The sequence below is a fragment of the Chrysoperla carnea genome, chromosome 5 (assembly GCF_905475395.1).
Source record: "Chrysoperla carnea chromosome 5, inChrCarn1.1, whole genome shotgun sequence".
Lineage (NCBI taxonomy): Eukaryota > Metazoa > Arthropoda > Insecta > Neuroptera > Chrysopidae > Chrysoperla > Chrysoperla carnea.
The window spans coordinates 13,181,845-13,208,204 of record NC_058341.1 but is presented as its reverse complement, the minus strand read 5'-3'; the positions used below and the strand labels follow the sequence as shown (position 1 = coordinate 13,208,204).

The following is a 26,360-nucleotide window of genomic DNA, read 5'->3' as shown; positions in this document are numbered from 1 at the left end:
TCCATAAAATAACCAATCACCAATAAATCATGAAACAAATTTTCATTGTGTCCCTGCTACTAATTGTAATAAATATTTAATTTCCAAAACACAAAAAAACGAAAATGAGATAATTTTTTTTTTGTGCGTTGTAATCATAATAATTCAAATTCAAAAATAATAAAAATAATCGAAAATGAAATTGTAATTAAAAAAGGTAAATCATTTTTGTAAGCTCTCTCTAATTTTGTCTGTTTCTCTCTCACTTTGGTTTCGTCCACCAACAGAATATTGTGTAGCACCAACTCAACAATGCAGTAATCAAAAGTAATCTGTAACCACAGAAACCGCTGATCTGGGTCGACTATACATACATACCCACACGTATTATTACATACAAATGTATATGTATACAAAAGCTAGGAAATTGTGTGGGAAGGTTATCAAGGTTCGATAAACAATTGACTCAAGTCTATAATTTTTGATTAAGATACAATTTTGGAAATCCATGCACTTTCCTGTAAAGAGTAAAAAAATACTTACCATATGTCGCAAATAAAATTGGATTGAAGAATAATAAACACAGGCATTTACATGATTAAAAAAATCTACAACGTTAAAAATTGAACCATCGCTGAAAATAAGTGAAATACAACCTCAAATTATTGAAAATCATGCCGAAAAATAATTTAGTAAAATAATTAATGGTGGTGACTTTTTCCGCTTTAGTTTTGTAATTGTATTTCAAGAAAGTGTAAGTTCTTGCAGTTATATTCGTCATATTTCGACGAAATTTTCTCCATATATCACCATAAAGTTTTTCATCATCCCGTTTTCCATGGTTCTGACTCACATACTAACGAAAAGTAAAAACTGTCTCCTAAATGTCTCTGGCTTTCTAAATGATTAATGCTATTACAGATAAAAATAATATAATCGAAAAATTAAAAAATTTCAGTTGGCTGAGATAGAGAATTAAACGGAGTACCGTGACAACTTTCCCCGATAGTATGTATGGTAACGGAATGGGACATATAACCTCACACCATTGAGGTATCACACAAATGCTCTGATGGTTACACACATCAAGTATTGCATTTTTTTTTCCACATTTAAATGGGAGTGAGTTTGGTGGTGAATTGAAAAAAAAAAAAAGGGGGTACTCTATTTGTAAACGTAATATGTGTATTTATATGTAAAGGTATAATCAGGTTAAATAATATTATTTGTTGTTTTAAGGCTATGTTTTATGGAAATTAAACATGGCGTTATTATTCAAATTATATCCATTTCCATTATAGGCTGTTCCACATCGGAGGGGCCTAATAGTTATTTCATTCGAATGGAGAATAATTTTGGTCTCGGCGAGAACACAAAAGTACCAAGTTTTGCAACGAAGTTTTGCAATTTTTTGCCCAGATTTCGTATAAAAATTAGCAGCTATAATTTAACCGGATTCACTAAGCCACTTTTCTCTAATTTTCGGTTTAGGATCATTGAGCTTAAATGATAAAGATATATTCATAATAAAAAATTTTTTTTAAATTATATTTACTTAAAAACCATATTATCCCAGTATTTAAAAATTGGTGGTAAATTATGTATAGAGTGTAGATGAGGACAACAACAACATTATCCCATATCCATATTCGTTGTTCGAGTTCGTGTTTGGTGAATTCTTCACACCCTCAAAAACATTATTATTGTTGTTAGTTAGGTTTACCAATGTGGATTGACGGTACCAAGTACAAGCTATCATATAACATCCATCCATTTTATTCCATCATATTTTATACATTGCGTGACTTTACAACAACTACAAAAACAATACCTACTTTATATACAACAATCTGTATTTCAAAAATTTGGTGTGAACGCCATACAACCTCTATATATACGGATTTTTTGCACAAAATACAAGACTCTTAAGTTTTGATCGAATATTCTCTTACTGGTACTAGTACATATCTTCAGGGTACCCAGTAAACACTTCCTTTGCACTTTATTGAAAGTCCGCCAATGGTGGGATTGGGAATTTGTCATCTATACATATAAAATGAATGTCCTGAATGACTCACATGTGGCTAAACGCACAGCCTAAACTACTGATCGCAGAGACCCGAAACTTGGAGTATGTGTTCTGTGCATGACCCATAAGAAAGAATAGCATAAACATTCTTTAACAGAATACCTACCGAAGCGGGTGGGCATCAGGCTAGTTTTCATAAAGCCAAAATCCGATCGTTTCAAGAATGTCTGGCATAATCTTCAAATAACTGTTCCATCTTTCGTAAATTCGATACAATAAAACACCATTTTAGCGAATTCTTTGAAAACTTTGCTATACTTAAACGTTTAATGAAAAGGTACATTAAGTGTTCCACCTAAAATCAATTTCCAATCTTGCTTTCCAATTTAGAAAAATTAAGCGACTACTGTTGACACTGCACTGTTATTTTAACTATCCACAGTGACTGCCCGTAGAGAATGACTTGTTTTTTTACAGTACTCATAACTAAACTTTTACCTCTAAGTCGTTTCCATGGAAAACATATGAGACTTAACTGTATTCTTCTAGAAACGACAACCACAGCCAGCCAAGATACCAGACTCATTACAATACCATCAGTTTCTTTATTTTCAACGCCAGCTAAGATAGCCCAAATGTTTCCAAGGGATTTTACAGATCAAAAATGACAACTAAAAATTTGGAACTTGAATATAATATGACATTCAGGGGAACCTAAAATGTAAAGATCCATAGACAAATTATTAACGAATTTTTAGAACAATTTTCGGAGCATTGAACATTTGCTCGAAACAACTATCTAACATAGAGGTGAAAATACAGATATAAATATTCACACATGTTCATTGTGAATGAATGGATAGGTTTTATATTGTAGACTAACACAAAACAGGACATCAATATTAGGTACATATACTGAATAATGTTCAACGATTGTTCTATCAAAATTCATTCGTTTTGTTTTTTTACAGTCAAATAAATGAATTGAGTGTTTTTTTGTTTTACCGTTAGGGTTTTGTACCAATTAAACTTACAACTGAACCATTTTTCGCACAATCAAATATACATTTAAATTTTTGTATATTGTCGAATCCCAGATCGAGTGATATATTGCTATTTTAAACGGTAAGGAATTAATTATTTCGCTTCTTGTATTCTAAAGCAAGTTTTGACAAGATGAAAATGAGTAACACGAATGAAATGAAAACTCTAGGTCAGAAAATTCACCTATCATTTGTCCAATCACCTGAAATTTGTCAATTTTTTATTTCCAGGTTTTTAATCTACCAGGATCATTAAATTAAAAAACTTCCTAAATAAACAAAGATGAAGATACCTAGTGACGTCATACGTGGATATCGCTTTAGAGATTACATATAAAATTTTGTTTTACTAAAAGAAAATGGGCAACCATTGAATCTATGATGGCTTATAATTTCTTCGTTTTTTTAATTTATATCAATTTCACTTTGAAATTTTGTCATGGTGTCAAGTCTAGTTTTACATTTTTATGGGCAATATGGTCAATTTGAATTAGCCCCAATTCTGTAAAAACCGTGTATAGACTTTTAAGAGCAGATTATAACCTATTTGACCGTCCAAGCAAGCGAACACTTCACATCCTTGTGTAAAAGTTCGAGAAAATTGTAAGCTTTGGAGATAGAGTCAGGAATGTGTGTCATCATAGCATGCGTTCAGTCAAGAATACTCCATTTTATTCTTTTTTGTGCGGTTTAAATCGAATCTTTGTCAACAAACTTGCAACGTTGGAGATAATCCACCCCTCCACCCCGAACTCATGAATAAACTGCAACAGAATAAACCCAATTTGGATCATCCTTTATAATAATTTCTTGCCGCCAGAAAATAATGAAATATAGATACTTATAAACATTTTGAACAAAATAATATCCATTTTATTAGAATTAATGAATGTATAATGATGGCATGTATGAAATGGATTCAGACATTTTTAAATAATTTATAAGTATTCTGTGTGGTATTTATAATACCTTTGTGTTTGTTATTAAGTATCATTTTGTGATACCATACTTTTTACTTTTTATTTTTTGAAGAACATTTTTACACGGCAAGCAACTCAATTTTACCATAAACATAGAAAGCTGTTGTTGTCAAACAATGTTTTCATTTGTTATTTTTATTATAGAGGTATAAATAGTTTTTACAGTTCTGTTTAGTCAATAATTTTATTGACTAATATTTCTGAGGTTTTATTTACACACATACATGCAAAGATTGTTGAACCTTTTGGTTTCTATTATTGAATAATCATTTCTAAGTGTTTTTGAAGTCTAGGATATAAAACCGGAGATAAAAAGTAAAAGCCTACTTTCAAAACATAAGATCGGTTTCGAACTTATAGTGTCAATCTTGGACTTCCTTGAAAAACGAAGGATATACTTAATGTGTTGGAAAACTATGAACATAATTCGACAGATAAGCCGAGAACAAATCTAAGACTATTTTTGCGAGATTGGACCTATAATAGGATCTAGATGTAAGAATCTTGATGAAGGACTTTTCTTTTATTAGTGTTCAAAAGGGCATTCTGTACGGATGCAGTCAAGTAAATAACTGGTGGAAGCGCAGTTAAATTGAGTACCTTATGAATTCTTGCTATACACTATGCATTACTTGCGCTTCCACCATAAATTGTAAATCCAGTTTGTTGGATTTTCGAATTTTGAAATGTGAATTTCGAAGTTTTCGGTTTTTCTCAAACTTTTTACAATTTAAAAGTAAAACTAGAAACAAGAAAATAACTTTTAATATTTGCTTTGAAAGCAGGTTTTATTTGAGATTTGATCAAATTTGTTCTTCTTAAATAATAATTGATCGAATTTTTCTCTTCAAAAGTTTTTTCTGTATAGATATTTTCACGTGTACCCTTCACGGATAGAAAAACAGAGGGAGAGTTAATTTAAAACTATTTTTACCTTTCTGTAAAAAAACATTCCTGTTGTGATTTACTGGCTCAAATGCTCAAATTTTTTACAACAAAATCGCTTGGGATGGATACTTTTTAGAGATATACTTGTTTTGTTAAACCTTAAGAAATAAGCGAACATAAATATATGCGTTAAGTATTTTGATACAATGAAAATTAATAATTTTTCTTTCAATTTTTTCAGGGAAAAGTTTTACCTTAACGATTACAGTCTCAACTAGTCCACCACAAGTAGCAACATATAATAAAGCAATTAAAGTAACGGTAGATGGACCAAGAGAACCTAGATCTAAAACGAGTAAGTATAAAATTGCTATTTTTATTTAAAAAAAATTTTTTTATAAATATACAAAAATTAATTTTCCATAAACACAACCTAAATGACCTTTTATTTACAAGTTCAAAAGAAAAATGTACATAGATGTTTTTAAAGGAATTTTGTGGGCAGAAATATTATGCGTTCTCATCGGTCATTGTGACATTCACACATTATAAATACGTTTAATTTAAATAGTTGGTGATCGTCATATATTGGTGGTATGTTCATTCGGTCTCTAAATGTCTGCCGATCATTGGCCTCATGGGTACTTTGCCAATAATTATAATGCACTTTGTGTTTTTGGTATGTAATGAATTAACATCGGTCGTACATTCATATTTAAGAGGAATTATTTTGGAATAACAAGATTTATTTTATTAATGATGTTTAATTACTGCGATTTGTATGTCTTTAATTTTAGAATGTGTTTCGTGACTTTCTGTGAATGATATGCATTTGTTTTTATCTCGTTTCAAAAACAAGTGTTGTCTGTTATTTTCGAATCACAGATATTGAATTTTATTTAGAATGGAAACTTTTTATTTTTGTTGTTAATTCCAATATCATCGATTAATATTATCGATCAAAATCATAGATTTAAGTTAATCTTGACCTGACAAAAACAATGCCATCGGTTAAAATTCGATGTGATTTGTGCTTTTCAAAATATTACGACTATATAAGGGAAATTTGAATCCAGAAAATTTTGATTGGTTGATATTTTGGAATACATAAGTTTTCCATTCAAACGGGTGTGATTTTTGGAAAATTTGGGTCAAAATACCCTTAGAAAATGATTTTTATCAATATCGTAAACAAACAAATTTGTGCTTTTTTTTCGAGATTTTTTAAAGGGGTACCCCTTAATAAAATCTAAAAAATTCGAAAATGGTTTTTTGTCTTCTATTCAGACAAAACCATGGATTTAAGCTAATTTTGACCTGATAAAAACAATGCCATCCGTTAAAATTCGATGTGATTTGTGGTTTTCCAAATAGTACGACCATATAAGGGAAATATGAATCCAGAAAATTTTGATTGGTTGATATTTTGGAAAACAGAAGTTTGCCATCCAAACGGGTGTAGTTTTTGGAATATTTGGGCCAAAATACCCTTAGAAAATGATTTTTATCAAAATCGGAAACAAGCAAATTTTTGCGTTTTTTCGAGATTTTTCAAAGGGGTACCCCTTAAAAAATCCAAAAAATTCGAAAATGTCTTTTTGTTTCCTATTCTGACAAAACCATGGATTTAAGCTAATTTTGACCTGACAAAAACAATACCATTGGTTTCAATACGATGTGATTCTTAGTTTTTCAGATATCAGTTCCATAATAGGGACATTCCAAAAATTATCTTATACTTACAGATTTTAGTGTCGTTTCTTTATCGATTGTTCAAATTAAGGAAACATCTGCATAGTGTTCTCAAAATATTTATACATTTTGATTTTTTTAACAAAAAAATATAATAAATTATACGAAGAGTTTTTTTATAATGCATTAAAAAAATATAAATCAAATCACAAAAAATTTATTTATGTAAAATGAAAAATAAAAATTAGTGTTTATTTATTTTTTTTGGAACATGAACTTTTAGCAAATGAATAAATCACTTTTTAAATACAAGCAAGCATATAAATATATCAAAGTATGGATTAATCTTGTACACATTCTTGTGGAATTTATGTGGACACATGTATAACAAAAAATATATATAATTTTGATTTTTTTTTATAAAATTAACATTATTTTTATGCCAGTGGTGAATATGATCCTAACTAGACTGGTCATATTTTACTGCCAATAATTCTCCCACGCTTGATAACAAAGTACCATCACACTCAGTCGGCCACTATTTTTCCATAAAAAAACATGTTGTAATAAGAAAATCGCTTTTGAGTTTATCCAATCCGATATTAGGATCCACTTTTTTTCTTATAATAAATGTTTTTATTAATTTAAGAATTTCTATTTTATCTACCTCCTTGTTTAACTTCTCCTTTCTTACGGATTGAATTGTCTAAAAATCTAGCAAAATTTAAGTGAATTGAGACTTTTTTCGCAATCATTACGCAAAAATATGATAAGTTGGATTCATGTTGGAATATTGCGAAAACACTATAAAACCCTCCAAAGCCCATGAATAAAACACTAACGGTTTTATTCCATTATATTACATTCTAATTCCATTTTTGAGATGAAAACAATATTTACCTTTACAGAAATTTAATAATATTTTTTTTGAAATATAAAATTCATTATTCTTAAAATAGCATCAAATACTTTTACTATATTCGATAATGCGTTAGTTACGATTACGACGGTATTGAAATGTAAACCTACTCTGTGTAAAACCCCTGGTTTGTGGTGTATCAACGTGGTGTTTGTTGATATCCGACATGTGGTTTACTCCATGATAGTGGCAGTAGGTTAATCTTGATATAGGAGAATAAGGCATTGAAAGAAAATAAATTATTTTACTATAAAATCAATCACTATTTGATAGAAACGAATGATTTATTTATCTAAACATTTAAAATTACTATTTTGTGCCACAAATTATTTATTATTGCGTTAAAAATGTAATCGGGGAAATGATTTTCTCAGCTATACGTGATATGTTTGGTACAACTAGTCAACCAATTTCATATGAAAAGCTCCCATAGGTGACGGAAGATCGTGAAATAAATTTTATCTTTCCTCAACTTAATTTTAAAAGACAAGCAACGACCACGCAGGCTTAATTAAAAAAAATTTAGAAAATGGTTACATAGTATTTAAAAATTAAAATTTGATATTAACTTGTTTTTAATAATTTTGAGGAAAAAATTTCCTTAGAAATTCATTCAGATCAACAACAAAACTTACCATTTTTCACATATTTCCAAACTCGAAAAAATCCAATTCCTTCTTTGTATTGTATTTTCACTTTTTCCTAGCTAAGGCGGAACGAAAACTAAGCTTAAATCGATTAAAATTATTACTTAACAAATAGCGGCTCTTTTTTAATATAAACATTAGTGTACCAAGTTCAATTTAGTAAAATATCTTACAATCTGTAGACATTTGTATTTTATTCATGATATCCTTATGCAATAATAAATACATTCATTTATGAAAATAGAAAATCTATTTCACTTAACTTGTCTACACGAAACAGTGGTCTAGGTAGGCCGGTACACAGGCATGCCACTAGCACTTTGGAAATTCTAGAAATTGGAAATTTGGAAAGTTTAGGAGTAGACTTTTTAAATGGTTTCTTTTCTAGTGAATGTTTTTTTTTTAGACATTCATATGTTTGAGTTGAGAGCACTCTTTTGTTTGATAACAGACGATGTATGAGCATGGAACCCAAAAAAAAAAAATTTTTTTCTTCAATTTTGATGGTGAATTATGTTATAACTGGACAATATAAGACGAAAAGTAAGGTTAAATTTTTCGATACCAAAATTACTTTTCAAAATATCGAAAAATTAAAATTTTATTTAATTTTTTAGATTTCGATATTTTGAAAGTCAAGGCGGATATCGAAAAAGTTTATTCTTATTTTTCGTCTACGTTCATAACAAAATTCATTTTCTAAGTTGAAAATATGGTACACATTATTTCAACCCTAAATCTAAAACTGTCTTGGTGCTCGTACTACCTTAATTGGCCTTCAAGATCATACAACCGAATTCCATTAAATTATTTTCTTTGGGGATATGTTATTGAAAAATTGAGAGAAGACGATCGTGCTATCAAACGACTTAGATTATTTTCTTTGCGGATATGTAAAGTCACTTTTTTACGTCGACAGAACAGAGACGGTTGAATAAATCCAACTCTGATTTTTTCAATACCTGCAAATTTTTTATATTTTAAAAATTTTCGAAATATTGTTAAAATACTTCTTTGCTAAATATGACCTTGTATTTTCTAAACCTGGCCGTTCTTGACGACTTTCCCGTTCACATATTATGCACAAGTAGCTAGTATATATTTCTTCATCATTTAAAGTTTCGTGTTAAGAATACTTACATGTGAAGGGTTAGTTTTCATAGAATAGAATAGAATTCATACAACAAATAAATGAATGATTTACCTCTTATTGTTTCTACTTCATACAGATACAGAATCTTATTCATATAGTCTCATTGTATACTCGCACTGGTAGTATGGTAATATTAGATATATATTTCATTTACTTTAATATGGATATACACCATAAATAAATTATACAATTGTCAGTTGTGAAAGTTATAAATATGTATGTATGTTTGTACGTATGTGCGATGTTCGTATGTATGTATTATATATTTCAAATTGATTTATTAATTTATTCTTCTTATTGAATTACTTACACATTTATTTAGAGTTACAATTAGATATGGTACAGAATGCTATAGTTATCTTACTCTCATTCTAATTTTAACGACCAAGGGATTTGGTGCCAGGTTTCCGTAAGAACTATAAATTGTAAAAACATAGTTCGCGGAAATTTTTAAGGGTCCAGAAAATTTGTTTCTAAATGTATTGTCACCTGTAGTGCGACCTGTTTTATTAATTGACTTCTAGATTGAAATTACCCAATACCTTTTTCATCTTCTCCATTACTTGGTCATTTGTGCCCATTATTTTCTGCTCACGAAACAGCACCAATGAAATAGTTAAGGCTACCATACTTTGTTGTAAATAAAACAAAACTCTATTCTGAGAGGCATAACTAATTAGGAAGATAAAAATATGGCTCGATCTTCCAGTCCAAAGAAAAAAGGCATTTTTTCAAAAATTGATCTGCGTTTTCTGCTAAAATTGTAGATTTTAACGTCTTAGAACTTTAGCAAAATTAAATTTAGGAAAGTTAATGAAAGAGAAAATTGAATCGCTGTGTCGATATATAATCGACTCAATTAATAAATATCCATTCAATTAAAGAATACAATAATTATTTTCTTTGAACTTAATAAATTTGGCCTTCATAAATAAGTTTAGTAGCAAGGGTCACTCGTAAGATTGAACCAAAATAGATATCAAGTGTAATTTTAATTTATTACATGCAGCCGTATTTTCAATTACTTTATCATTCCATACAAATTTGATGCAGGAACAAAGCTTATATAAATTATTGAATGTATTTTCGTTTCGATACGATTTCATTCATCACCCCTTTCTTTTGCACCCTTGTAATAATGTATAAACACATACGTTCAATATATCATTCGAAGGAAATGTCCAGCATTTAGAATATTGTTATTATTATAAAATTAGAGACGGAATTTGTAGGTGTATACGAATTTATACAATATGCCCTTTATACACTAAATAAAGAAGGGAAATGAGAGTTTTGATTATATATTAAGCGTTTATCTCTTATTAGAGACAATAGATGTTCATTATAGATTTTAAAAATTTTGGTGTAAAGGAATTGTCGAATAAAATGATTGTGCAAGAATAGTTAGTTCACCCCGATAGTCCTAATATCAATTATTTTCCTACTATCAATCCTTAAATTTGGGTAATATCTCATATAAAGAATTTTATTTTTGATTAGGCGGCATTTTGCTTATAGATTAGGTGGCGTTTTGCAGAATGTTTTGTGCAACAATCCTAAAACTAACGGGAAAAGGATTCTAGTGTGTCGAGAAAATCATTTTTCAATCCGACAACCAGAACCTTTAAATAGGACTCCAATAACAAGCTTAGGTATGAATGAATAGATGAATATTCAAAAACCAAAGCTGTCTAATAAAAAATAGCCCACTGTATAAATATCGCTTTCCCGTCGCTTCAATGTTATGTTTTAATTAATGTCTTATTATTGAACATTTTTCGTAATCTGTTGAATCGAAAAGTATCAATTTTCAATTATTTTTGCCACTTTTCAGGAAAAATGTGTTCTAACATCATCGATAGCTTATACAAAACTTTGCGAAAATCCAAAGAGAAAAAAAGGTTTGTCGAAAAACGAAGATTTTTTTTTCAAAATGACCCGTCGCGCCGCCCAAAAAAAGTTTGCAAATATGCATAAAATTAATTTTCGACGCTTCCTTTATTTTAAATTTTTACATCATTAAAATATGTGACAAATTTTCAAAAACGGGGCAGGGTGGACGCTTTCAAGAAGCACGATCCTACTATATTATTTTTGAAGAAAAAACAATATATCTTTAAAAATTTGCTCTGCGGCACCACTGAAAATCTTTTAAATTACAAAAAATACCATTTATCCAAAATAATTGAAACAATAATAGTTAGTATTCTTTCAAGTAGAAAATTATACCTTCTTTTTTCTATATACAACAAAATAGCACACTGCTAACTACTTAAATAAAATTTATTTACATTATTTAACTACCAAATGTGTTAGAAAATTCTAGTTCTTCTATATTGTGTTTTTATATTTATTTATTATGTGATTTTATTTGTGTGATTTTCTTTGTTTCTCAATTGTGGTTTTATTCTCAAAATGAAAAAGAGTAATTGTAGTTTTCTATTTTGTATATAAGTAGAGAGATATAGAGATTCTACTGTGTATGGAATAGTAATCTAGTGTGACTATATTCAAACTTAAAACAAACCATGATGCACATTATCCCCAGGGACTAGACCAATAGCTTTCTCATAAACGAAATTCTGTTTTCGTTTTTAAGTTGTAGATATTATTTTTTTTTTAGATTTTGCTTTTGAAATAATCCCTTTTGCGTGTATTACACGTACCCTCTGAACTCACGAGAAATATACTTTAATAATAACTTAGTGGGTATTTAAAGCTACTTTTGCATACTTTTTTTATAAGGATGTTAGATAGTGCAGACACCTAAAAACTCCACAGTCTAGTGGAGTATCCTCGCCAAGTATGAAGGTCTTCTGTGTTCGTCTTAGTGCCTCGTGTTGTCATAGACCCAGGTATCCTTTTTTTAAGCAAATTTGGGCAAGACGAGTCGAAGACAGACACTACAAGTAACAAATCCATATTCTCGTGTCTTTCCCGACTTTGACGGAGTGTGGAATTGGCGGATATTGTAAATTTTGTTTCAATTTTCGGCGTAGTTTGCATTACTTTCTATATAAAAGAGTTCTAACATATAGTAATAACTATTGTAGGACAAATACTACATTGCTCTAGTACTGAAGTAGATAGTTAGAACTAAACTACTACTCTTATTACTAGCAGTACTGGCACTTGTACAATATATAGTAATATGTTGTAGCAAGTTCCAACTATTGAAATGAATAAATGCTGTTACTTTGTTAAGCAAGCTCGTTTTCTATTTGAAATCTCATGTTAGCAGTAAATGGTATTGTTAAAGTTCAGTTAATTCACTGTACTCGTATGTCGTTAGTATGTATATGTACGTTACTATACTTCGACTATGCCAAAATAGTTCATATAATTTTGAGAGAAACTAAAGGTATATTTATATTAGCAAGATTTACTTCTCTTACCAATGTACTTTTTACTCAAATAAGTGGCCTTTTTAGATTCCTAATATGACCTTTGAATATTAAACGATGTATTCTGACTTTATTTTATTCTGACAAGTAAGAACTGAGGCCATCCTAAACGTACTTAGTCACAGTTTTTTTAATTTTAAAGAAAAATAGTCAATGTTTCATCCATTTTGAAAACTTTCTGTTAAAGTTAAGGTGATTGTAAACCTACTGTGTTGTAAAAAAGTTTTGGTTTATTGCACGGTACATACATATAAACCAAATACATGCTTTGTAGTCAAGTAATGAGTTATTTTTAGCTTTACAATACCACGCAACTACAACAGTGTATATTAAAATGTGTGCAAGTGATGCTTATAAATTTGATAATATAGATATCGCTTTTCAATCATCAATAATCTAACTTAAGTCGCCTCTGTTCACCAAATGATTGATCTTCGATGAACTCATATATTAAATTAAAATTTTGTTTTTATATCATTGGAAACCTTATATTTTTATGGTATTTTATTATAAACTGCAAGATTGTCTAATTATTTAGATAGTTTTTTATCACGCTCTCTAGATTTTTTGATATACACAAATATCGAATTGAAAAGAATCATTTTTTCAGCCAACTTTGAACAATAAAATAATAATAAAAAGCCCGATGACCTAGGAATTTTTTGTGATTTTTGGAAACTTTGTTAATTAAAAAATATATCTATAAAGTAAAATTTGTTTTTGTTTTTATGTACGAAAAAAACTGCCTTTTTAATTCTCAAAAAGCTATAAATGCTCTAAAAAGAAAGTTTAACAGAGATAATTCTCGCTGTTTGTTTGTATTAAAGTAAGATAAGTTTCATATAAAAGCGTTATATTTCTTTTGAAAGAGCGGATTTCATTGTAAAACTGACCGAATGAACACAACTTTAAGTTTAAACAAAAGCTTACTAAAAGCACTAATTCCCAAAAAAGTAATAAATAAAAAGATAATCGTATGAACTAAGATCTTATTAAATTTGAACATATCTATCCCAACGACACATACACACGTCCACCCAAATAGTAACTGTATTAAACTGTGTAGAGAGAATTCTAGTAAAACACGAGGGAATCTTCTTCTGGGTCTAGAGACAAACGTAGCATTTGACAGTCATTTAAAGAAAACTGAAAATTGGTCATGGCAGACTACTTTTTTCTCTAAGAAAATTTTTAACAGACTTTTAATTGCTTGATAAGCTTAACATTCACGAACATTTATTGAGGCTAATATTCAAATAAAAAAAGAATGATGGTCTTTTTTGTTGATACAATGTCGTCAGCAATAAAGGCAAAAAGCGTGTCGCGTCATCTTACTTAAAGAGAATGGAAAAAAACACACATACTAGGAGTCGAACTCGGGTCACTTGGCTTCATGCCAAGCGCCTTTACGAACAAGAGACTATACATGCCCTAGGTACTCCCTTTTTTCTTTATTTCAGGTAATTGAATAAGATGATACAATATTTATTTTACTACTTCAACTGTTTTCAATTCTTTTGGCCCCGCAACCAAACATTGTCTAATTCTGTAATGACTCTCAGATACAACACCTGATTCTAGACCCATTCTTTTATATGTGACACACATCTACACAATTTGTGTATCATGATGGTGTGTGGGAACGGTCAGCTGCCCCCGACGACGACAACGAGTAATGTGTAAAGAGAGGCAGTTATAATATAGAGGAAGCAGCAGCACACAAGTAGCAGATAGCAGATTTTGTCGTCCACATTCACTGATACGAGAGCTGGCAACGTTTTCGGTAGTTTATTTTAAAGCGACTTATATTTCGATTATTTCTTTCCTAAATGAGCTTGACCGTAGGGATTAACCATTACGGGATGCTTTCTCTATGGTATCTGAGTTTCTGCCTGGCAAAATATAACCACACTAAAATGAAAAACTTTTTTTAATTTTCTTCTAACTTGTAGGCGTTAGCTTAAGGACCGATGACGATTCAATAGTTTAAAGTTTATCCTAGTAGACTAACTAGGATCATTGGGATAAACAGAATGTGGTAGTTATCTTACGTGAGATACCTAGCTCTTGGTTCTGTCTCCACGATCAGACAAAACCATACCTTGCTCTACAAGATCGGAAGGCCACTATAATACGCTCAGTTAGCGCGCCTAAACTTCGAATGCACCTTCCATCTTGGCTACCAAAGTCTCTAGCAGGTCAGGACCGTTACCTTGAAAATCCAATCGTCTAAAAATTAATTTTTTCGTGGGGTTACCAGCTCTACCACCACACCGTGTACTTTCAGAGGGACATTCTCTCATTGCACATGTAGGAATTGGAAGGAAGAGGTTTGAGGTAGAGAGAACAGTTGTGGTTTACATCCATACACACAGATACATTTACAGACTCTCTCAGATGTGTCACAAGCTGCTGTTGTTACAACTGTACGATATTCTCTAGTAATTTTATCACCTTTTCTAACTTACTGTGTGCACAGTTTGATTTCGCACTCATTCTAGTTTGAAAGTGATGTGCAATAATAATATGAACCCCCAAAATGCTTTTATTGTGTTCACAGAGAGTTATAATGAATGTGTCATCTTGTATATTTATAATTTGTAATAATATTCTTTTTGTTTTTTTGTGCTAAGAGTGATTTTTTTTTTTACTAAATAAGCTGTCTGCTATCATGCTACCATATTATGTAGTCCATTATATTTGTTGACACAATAAATATCACATGATTCAAAGTGTTACACTTTTGTTTGATGAAAATATAGCTTTTTTTTGTCATCTATGAATAAGTCCGAAGAGATAGAGATTGCTTGAATAAAGCTGAAAAATTCATAATTCGAAATTAAAGCTCTAAATCCATAAGATTTTGAAAAGTTTTAGCTAAGGTTGGTAGCCACGTTAAATTAAAATACAAGTACGAACGTTACTTTTCTTGAAAATAAAAATGAAATATTAATATTTTTAGAGATAAATCGTGCCAAACATTTTATGAATCGCAAATATAATTTTTTTTTTTTTTTGCAAATTATTTCGTAGGTAGGATGATAATTTTGTAAATAAAAAACATATTGATAGAAAACAAATTTGAAAAATGAATCATAATTATTTCTGAAATTTATTTTCAGAATTCTCTGTTTTTTTATTTATATATCTATCTTTATCTAATGTATGTGTGTGGTCTAATATAAAGCGCCAGCTGTTTCACAATACAATATTCAATGATATAAATATTTTTAACATTAAAAATTGTATTATATAGACAAAAAAATATATATATTATATGTGTTTCGCGTTCTTTTGAAATCGACGACGCTTTTGGAACAGAGGTGTAAGTATCTTTTTGAAGTAACAACTCTTTGGTATAAGAAGACCACCCAAATATTAGAAGAATGACGGTATGATGTATTACAATAAAAATGTATCACAAAATTTGGATACATATCAGGGTACATAGAAAAAAATCTTCACGTAAGAAATTTGTTCTTGGTCTAATAATATTTCTTCTTGAATCAAGAATTAAAAAATAAATCCAAAACATTCTTGAAACGAGAAGAAATTTACTTGGAGCAAGCTTTTTGGCACATGCATGATTTTCTTACAAAGATCAAAATATTTTTCGTTTTTTATGTAGTACTATTGAGTCAAAAAACCTTTTTTCTGAGCAGTACAGAATTTTTTTTTAATGATCAACAGCTAGAAAGTTTGTATGAGGCTTCGTCATATAGGCCTGAAAAATTTTTTATTTAAGAAAATTCCAAAATATTGGGAAACAAATTTCAATATAATATTGAAAGGTTCTACCTCTCGTAGGTTCGGTATAATTAGGTATACTCTTTGAAAACTTTGTTATACTTTATTGTTCCAAAAGTACAATTTTTCCACCCAAAATCGGTTTAAAATCTTGATTTCCAAGTATATTCAAAATTATTATATATTTAACAGCAATTAGCGCTACATTGTATTATCCACCATCCACAACGACTGTAGAAAATTCTTTCCAAAGAATCCACGTACAATTATGGTTATTCGCACAGCCACCTTAGATATCAATTGTTTTCTTCTAGAAATGACCTTCACTACCATTCACTTACGATACCAGACTCGTTATAATATAAATTTTCATCTGTCAACGAAAGTAACAATTTTGCATCAGAAAATTGAAATAAATATAAGAATGTATATATAGACGTAAATAATGCTCTATAAAAGTGAAATTTTTTTAAAAATGAAATTATAATATTACATCAGAACGTAACGCAACGACCTCCTACAGTTTAAGGTTTTTTAGTTAATCGTATGGTTATTTATTTTAATTTGTAGCAATAACCATTTTAATTAAAAAACCCTTTTCAGAGAGTAACAAACACATAGAATCCCAACATAGCATTCATTCATAGAGCCAGCCAGTGAGTGTTATTAAAATATTTTTATGTGTAGAGAGTTATAATTTTGCCGACATACAAACACAACATTTTGAGTAGAGATTGTAATAACCTCGTTATCATCCCATAATAAGAGTGTTTACAGTATAAGTCTCTTAGCCATATATTATTTACATATTATATTATATTTTATACACATACTTAAAAAGATTCCGCTATTTTACTCTCTTTTTTTTTTTTAAACATTGTATACAAATAATGTATGTTACAAAGTTGCAGACAGTAAATGGTTTTCAATATTTCAGGTAACGAGAGTAAAACATGGTCCATACACAATATACTGTAACTTTCCTATCTCGGCCAAGGAATGAAAAAATTTTTAATATCGCTATCTTCTTCACATGACTGTCAGACGGTTTTATAGCCTTAAATTTCTTATCCGAACTTGAAATGCAATCTAACTTAATCCACGTCTACTATGAATCGACACACTTAGATCCCGTAAAACTCATAACGGAAGTTTGAATTAAACAAATTTCAATCCACAGAAGCAGTCAAAAAATGACAGTTACAGGTATATCGCCTTCTGAAAGGAGCACATAACACATAGCCGTTCGTCGAGATCTATAAAATACTTTATTTATTTTGTACCTTTTAGGCTCGTCAGAATAAAATATTGGGTCAATTTTTCATCCCATTTCTACGTGGAAGACACTCTTCAGGTCTAGAGTGGTGGAAAATATCTCAAATAATTTTAAAAAGACAAATATATTATCTATTAATAGTTTCAATATATTATTATATCTGAATTACAAGTTTTTGTGTATCAATTATATATGACAATTGAAGCATTAATATTAAATTTAGTAAAATACAAGATATTAAAATAATTAACTCTGTTTACATAAAATTTAGTTTAAAGATTATTTTGTATTGAAAACATTTGTATTTTTAAAGAAAATAAAAATTATATTAAACACCCATGCTACTTGAAAGTCAGGAACGTTTATAATAGTTTTAATAACACAAGGGTATCATTTTCATAGCATTTATTTATGTCAATTTGTGTATAATTATTATATATTTTTATCTTTCTTCAAAATTGATATTTTTGATTTTCAACAATTATTGCAAGGCAAGATTATTGCAGTTTTAATCATTAGCATATTTAAATATTTTTTCAAATGAGTTGAAAATATGAGCCACCTCAAAGTAAATTTAAATTAGAAAAAGTAGATTTAGAAATGTATACATAAAATTTACGCATAATTTAGAAATTAGATTTTATCGATATTTCGATTATAAGATAAAAATAATTTATTAACATTCAAGTTTGTATCATTTCCTTCACTAAAATGACGATGAAACATTAATATCGTAAACGAAAACAAATAGATATTTTGAAATCGATATTACAAATCCGTTTATTTCATAACAAACTTACAACTACTTGGAGGTTAAACTTACAAACCTACAAGTAACATTCTAGTATAGAGAGAGATATAATTATACTTGTAACTAATATATATAAGTGTAACTGAACGATAAAGTTCTTCTTAGAAGGAAGTTGGCAACACTTGCTTGCCGTTTACATATCCATGGAGTATATTGTATTATTTACAAGATGTTCCAAAATTTGGTCTTAGTCGCTCGAATAAGTGCTACAGTAGGAAGGGTTGAGTATATAGCTCGAAGAACACGAAAGTACGTCTCACTCAACTTAATGAATATCCGCAAAACCAAAATATTTTCCTGATTTTGATTTTAAACAATTTCTTGTAATCATGAAACACACGTCATTGGTGTTTGTAGTTAAATTCCTCCTAAACGAATGGATCGACTTGGATGAAATTTGTGTGTGTGTTCAAGTAGATCCGAGGTGGCTAAGATTCAAAATTCTGTCCATTACAAAATGTTTTTGAGGATTACGCCCCAAAAAATTTAAAATCCATGAAATAATTTGTGGAAACGCATATAAATAATATATTACATTATATCTTACTATTCAAATGTATTTATTTGCGCTGAACATATTTATCTAGAATTGTGAACAGCTTTTTGAATATTATTGACTCCAGCCAGGCTAATGGCCATTTATCCCAAAGTTTTCACTTACGTCGACAGTCTCTATGACTGACTATCTTTTTCTGTAACACATCAATTTGTTTATACAATCTAATAGTTATGTGCCCAGGGTCTCCAAAAGATAAAAGACGATTCTTTCTGAATCACTATGTATTATTAATAGACTTCTTCTGTATATTCGGATACTATATCTATAGAGTATAAATATGTTGGCAACATTTATATGTAATAATAATATTATGCGATAATAGTCCTTTTGAAAGTGACACAAAATGGATACTATATTCTGCCATATATTGAAGTTTTACTAAAGTCACTATGTGGTTACTTAAATGCAACATATGGTATCATTGTGGTATTTATTATATAAGTTTGATATTATGTAAGTGTGTACTAGTTTGTTGTATAAGGATAATATTGTGTTATGATATTATGCGCTTCTTGTGTTCTATTATTTAGAAAATTATAAGTCCATGAACAAGTCCTATTTTAAGAAAAAGTATTACATATAGTTTTATACAAGACTGGAATTGTTCTTTTGTGTATGAAATTTGGCCAAGTTTAAAAAAAAATACATAATCGTAAAAATGCACCATAATAATCTTCTTTGTTATTCATCCTTTTCTAAAACATACAGTTTGTTTTAATCCTGATTAAGGTAGTTGCTCCGCGATTGTAATGAATTAAGAAATTTGCAAAACTTGGAAGATATCTAGTTAAATGGCAATACACTCTTTGTGAAAATTTGAAGGTGAAAATTTTGAAGGATATAATGGTCAAATATTTCATTCTCTTGAATAAAAAAAGTAGAAAAATACAACACAATTTGGTCTTTTATTGTTTTTCACATAGTTTGTCGATCTTAAGAGGTGGATCAAGTCAGACGATAAGGACGATTCATATCGTAAACAATCGCAAAAAAGTCCGTTGAACAGAACTTTGCAACCAACAATGTGCTTAATTTCCTGCAATTATTTCTTAAACAAAAGCTGTGAGCATGTTCTAAAAGTATTGCAAACTTTTTTTACAAATAAGAGATCTTCAATAATTATTCTTTCCTGAATTTGCGTTATAAAATTATGCTACAAGAACTATTTAGATAAATAGATAAGTAAAATAACTATGCTATTTTAAGGAAGATAAACTTAACTGCATTTAGTTTTCTTTTGTTTTGTTTTAAGGGGGTGGGGGGGTATTATAAATGAGTTGGAATGTTTTTAAACAAATGTATTAATAATATTTATGTTCAACCACATTATATAGTACTTCATTATATTTAATATGCATACTAAACATATTTTATCTATTATATTTTAACTTGTTATATTATTACAAATTTATTTTAGTGCTTTAGTACTACAACATATAATAATATATTTAAACTGCTAAATACTAGACTTTACTATCTACTGCTAGAAAAATAGTAAATAATATTCTATGACAAATGTGCATATTTTATATAGTAAAAATTTAGATATTTACTTATTTTGACCGATATTTCCTTGTTTATTAAGGAGATATTCAAGGATTGGATAATACTGCCTCGCATTAGAATTTCTCTCAATAGTACATTCATTTTCCATCTGGGAAATTTTATTAGATCATCGCACAACTAAGCAACCCACACTCTGCGCCTCGACCATTTGAGGTATGATCTACTAAGCCTTCTTGTCACGTTTTCTCATTCATTTCATAAAATACGATAGTATCAAGAACTATTTGGGAAAATTGATTTTCATAAAATATCTCTAATATGTCTCAATTTTAAAATGAAATGATTTAATCTATTTTCACGACAGAATAAAAATAATATAAAATACATATTAAAAACATAACCTAAACCAAAATTTAAATATTTAAATACTATAAGCATAACGTAACAATATATAAAATGATAATCGTTATATAAACGAAAATATAATTCCTATTTAAATATAAAATATTCACTTTTAATAATAGCTTTACACAAATATAAAAGTAAATTTGAACCATGATTATATTATCCATGTATATATGTTACTGGCAATGATTTAATTCCAACATTTTTTTTTGTAAAATATCTCTGCTTTTGACTAATGAGTATTAGTTTTACATAACAATCTTAACAAAATTAGTCTTATTGCATAATAAAGCATACCTTTAACAAGTGAAATTTACAAAATTTAACAAATCCCCGACAAATTTTTCGAGTACAAACCCCAGAACTCGAACTTGAAACATATCTAAGAGCTCTCGTAATTACGTTTTTCTATAGATCCTTCTCCAATTTGAAGCGAATTTGAGGAGCATCGCTTATTTTTTAGTTAAAAACACTCCATTAAATTTTCTTTCAAACGAAACAAAAAACCAACCGAATAGCCATAGCCAGACAGACACACATAGCGGCCAAACTCATAACACCCTTTAAAAACACTTGGGGGTTAAGAACACTTCAATGTAGGATTTACAATCAAAAAACATAAGCTTTAATAGCTCAAATATATATATTTTATACCGTTAGAAGCATTATAAAATTACCTGCTTATAAATGACAATCAGGAAAAAAGTATGAATTTAAGAAAACGTGATTTTTTCGGAAAAAGGGATGATTTTAAGAAAACGTGATTTTTTGGGAACGTCTATAAACTCTATACATTCTATAAAATTCTTAAGTATCGCATACGTAATGAAGGGAAATGTCATTATAAGGTATTTATTTTATCGGTAACATGTACACGTATAATAAAGACGAGCTAAGCCGAATATCTACGAATATAATATGGAGTATAGACAATATTATATATGTATATAATAAGGGTCAACTCCTCGTGGGCTCTAATTAATTAAACAAGCAATTCATTAAGGATTCCTCTCGTTGGGCACTCGGAATGCAGAGGCTAGTAGCTTCTCTGATCGAGAGCACCCCTCTTACAAATTTGTACATATCTCTACAATAACACTTACTGCATGTATGGGGTAGTTTGAATATAACTACCCCATGGTATACTACACTCACATATTGTAACATTTTCAACCCTTTCTCGAATCTTCTAGTATATCATGCAATGTTTTATTATATGTATTATACATGTATAGAGTTGGTGTTTTCAATCCTTTCTTCTTTCTAAATCATCCTTTGTCTTGTTTAACCCGCAGGAGTACCAGGTTTTATTTTTGTTCATTTTAACATTATTCTATATAGTGTGGATACGAGATTGAATTGAAACATTTGTGAAAAAGTTTTTATACATTTTGTTTAATTTTTTTTTTACTGTGTTGTTTTTCATCGAAATTCTCTGTAGAATCAAATTCTGATGAATATTCAATTGATGTAGAAGAATACTTTTTATTTTCTAAAAGTTTTGATGAAAATTCATAATTTTTTTCTGTTTTGTTTTGTTTATTACAACAATTTTGGAGAGATTTTCACAAGTAATGAAATAAATGAGGGAAAATATTTAGAAAAAAGTTTTAACTTTTATGTTGAAATGCCTTGAAAGTCTGAGCTTTAAAAAAAGATCTACCATTACTGCCTTTATAAGCTGAGTTTTTTTATAAATTCTACTTGTTTACTAAGTAAGCGCCAGTGGGGTCTTTCTTTATTTCATTTGATTTTTCGATAATTTGGGTTACAAAAAATTAACTTACACTCATTTATAAAAATTATTGTAAGCAATGACGTCTAGTCAAGCAACAGTAAAAGTCTATATGAGTATTTGTTTGTATAGACAAAAATTTTATTGAGAATTTTGTTGTAGCCAATACAACAGAAAAACTAACAAAAGTCGTAATCGACCTAAATTTCTGAGGTAATTGTCTCGAAGTTATAAAAATCTTGTTAATTTGGTGCAGAAACTGTATATTCTAAAATATTAACTAATCAAATTTTAAATTTGTGCTGAATGATATTCCGAAAAACATAAATCAATCAATTTTTGAATTCTGAGTTCATTGAAAACGATTTTTAACTCCCGGCAGACAAAGAAAGATAATAATAATAATAATAATCCGTATTCGATAAAAACTAGAGATGAGGTAATGACTTTTCAACGGCTGAGCAGATTTCCTTCAAATATTCCTAAGAACCGATCAAATTATCTTCCAAACAAAACAAAAAAATGAAAATCATTTCATTGGCTTAGGAGTTAAGATGCCACAAACGAATCGATTAGAACTGATTTTGTGTTTCGAATTTCTTTAAATTTATGTTTTATGTTACAAGTTGTAGTAAGACCCATATGTCGAAAACCACAAATCAAACAGGCGAAGTTTGCATTGAAAGCAAATTTTTAATAATTTATACCAAATATTCTTAGAAAACATTTTATTTCATTAGAGGTTTTGCGTTTGAAAAATACTAATAGGTGAAAAACATTTTCTAAGTGATAAAAATAGCCTTAATAATTAAAATATTTTTGACTCAAAAATTAGGAATGTACAAGCACGTCTACTTGGTTCGAAATAGTTCCAAGTTCCACTTATGGTTATTTTTTGTTTGAAACATGTAAGTTAGTAAGTTTAAAGTTAATAATATAATTCGAAATTTTCTCAAACCACATTCTATATTAAATAAAATATTCTAGAACTAAGCGTAACAAAATGGGGCAGATGAGTACGTATGGGAGGTAAGAAGATATACACTGAATTTAAATAACTTTATCAAAAATTTGTTGTTCATTTGTTCACCTAACTCATTTATAAGGGATGTTCGGATGAAATATGTTCATATATGGTGTTAAAGTAAATGATTTAATATTGTCAAAAACTATTTTGTAGCTAGCTATACGTATAACAGAATCAAAATTAGAATTTCAACAATTTTCTTAAAATTCAAGTATATAAATTGATTAAAACTTTCTAAATTAATTAGCTCGTTGTGTCATTGGGGTCAATTTCAGTTCACTAATACTATTATAATATTGACATGGGTTTTATCTAAATTTGTATACGCGTATATAAAGGTATATATAGGATAAAATATACTGGATGATTTGGGAGACATAGGAATCTCCAGGAATGGATTGTACGCAAGAAGATAATACATAGGTTATTTCCCAATTTTTAATTTTTTGTAACAATGTGTTTTAAGATAATTTTCTTAATTCTGCCTCAAAGGACGAAAATATCTTTTTTTAGATGGTTGTGTACTGAATGATTTTATAAAAACTGGCTACAAGAGACAAGGAAGTAGAAGTAAGAGGATGAGCTTGTAAATACAATGACATTTGCCCATTTTTTGGAAGTTTCTATTAATCGAAAATATGAAATTTTTCTTACAATCATTTTTGAAGTTAAATATAAAACTTGATATATGAGCTCATGGTTTGTTGGTGAAAAGGGGATGATACTTTGTATGAAAATTAACCTATAACAAATTACAACGCAGAGTTTCTGAGATATTTGATTCGATTTTAGTCCGTATCTCAAAAACTATTAGACCAGTCATCAAATGCACCCGATTTTTGTACTTTTTGGGTCAAAATTACCTTATATATTGAGTTTTATCGAAATTGGAGATAAACCAAAATTTTCGATTTTTTGAAATTTTTTTAAGGGGTATCCCTTTGAAAAAATCGAGAAAAACGCAAAAAAAAATTTTGTTTTGGAATTTGATGAAACTCGGTGGATGGGGTAATTTTTATCCAAAAAGTATAAAAATCAGGTTATTTTAATGATTGGATGCAGAGTTTCTGAGATATCGCCATATTTGGATCGATTTTGGTCCGTATCTCAAAAACTATTCGACCAGTCATCAAATGCACCCGATTTTTGTACTTTTTGGGTCAAAATTACCTTATAAATTGAGTTTTATCGAAATTGGAGACAAACCAAATATTTCGATTTTTTGAAATTTTTTTAAGGGGTACCCCTTTGAAAAAATTGAGAAAAACGCAAAAAAATTTTTATTTTGGAATTTGATGAAACTCGGTGGATGGGGTAATTTTTATCCAAAAAGTATAAAAATCACGTTAATTTAATGATTGGACTTATAGAAAGTTACAATGTCAGAGTTCCCCACTAAAAGTTAGAGCTCCCCAAAAAAAAATTAAAATCCATAAAATTGTGAACAGAAGGAAGGATACGTGAGGAGAAACTGTCGTGCAAAGCAGGCGGATATCTGTTAGTTTATCTGCTATTTTCAAATAATGATAATTATGTTGGCGGATAGCCATGTGCAAGACACCCTAACTGGCTCATCCTGTATGTATAATACACCTTGAAATAAATTTTCATTTTACGTATTAAGTAGAAATGATGCGTATAATTATTTTTGGACCTAACGAAAATTAGAATGTGCAATTAGAGTGTTTTTAAATTAACATACTTATCACTAAAACTTAGATACACGAGAAAAATCGAAATTATAAAACCTTTTTTATAAGAATTTTCCAGATTCCTTTGTTTTGATCCTAATCATCATGTAATATTTAATATAATTGTTTTTCGTTTTAAACTTTTGCAAAATTATATTAGAGCAGATTAATCGTCTAATATAGTGTTATCTTTATTAGGGCAACAACAACAATTCCATTTTGCGTTTGGACAACGGCCGTTTCCATTTGCAGCGACGGATCCATTATCTAGTTTTCGAATGCCTCCAATAGCTAATTGTCAAAGTAAGTATAAAATTTATTGTATTATCTTTTGTTTAAAATACCGATTTCACCTTCCATGAAATTAGGAATTGTTTATTTAGAAAGTTGCTATTTTTTCGGTTTAAAAAGTTTATTTCGACCACTTTTTAAGCCTTAAAAATAGGGTGAATTGTATTATTATTGACAACAATCTAAATACCCAGTTGTGGAAAGATGCTAAAAAATAGTGATTTTCATTTGTATTTTTTCAATGATATTTTCAAACAAACAGTTTTTGAAACAATCAAATTTCTGGAAAGAATAGATGGCAAGAAGCGCAGGCCCATCCAAAGACTACTGATGGAAAATTTTTCGAAAATTCTAACAAGTGTTGCTATACAATTATCCCTTTCTAATAAAAATTTTCATAAAAGAAAGCATTTCACTTCAGAAAATCTCAGCCTAACCAAAATTGTGAATATGTTTAATTTAACATTTTCAAAGATTCAACTTAAAATATATCAATTTTTTATATAATTAAAAATATATATTTGATAAAATTTCAACATTTTAGGCGTAACCTAATTAATGAGTGTGATTTCAACAAA

General features: G+C 29.1%; 1 protein-coding gene across 1 annotated transcript in view; it reads left to right on the top strand.

Annotated features, from left to right (window-relative positions):
- The window catches only part of LOC123300530 (runt-related transcription factor 1), a 62,018-nt gene that overhangs the window by 21,319 nt on the left and 14,339 nt on the right, over window positions 1-26,360 (top strand). Inside the window, exons 2-3 of the mRNA XM_044883115.1 lie at window positions 5,161-5,274; window positions 25,690-25,794. Of these exons, the coding sequence (XP_044739050.1) occupies window positions 5,161-5,274; window positions 25,690-25,794 (219 nt within the window). The remainder of the gene's footprint in view (window positions 1-5,160; window positions 5,275-25,689; window positions 25,795-26,360) is intronic.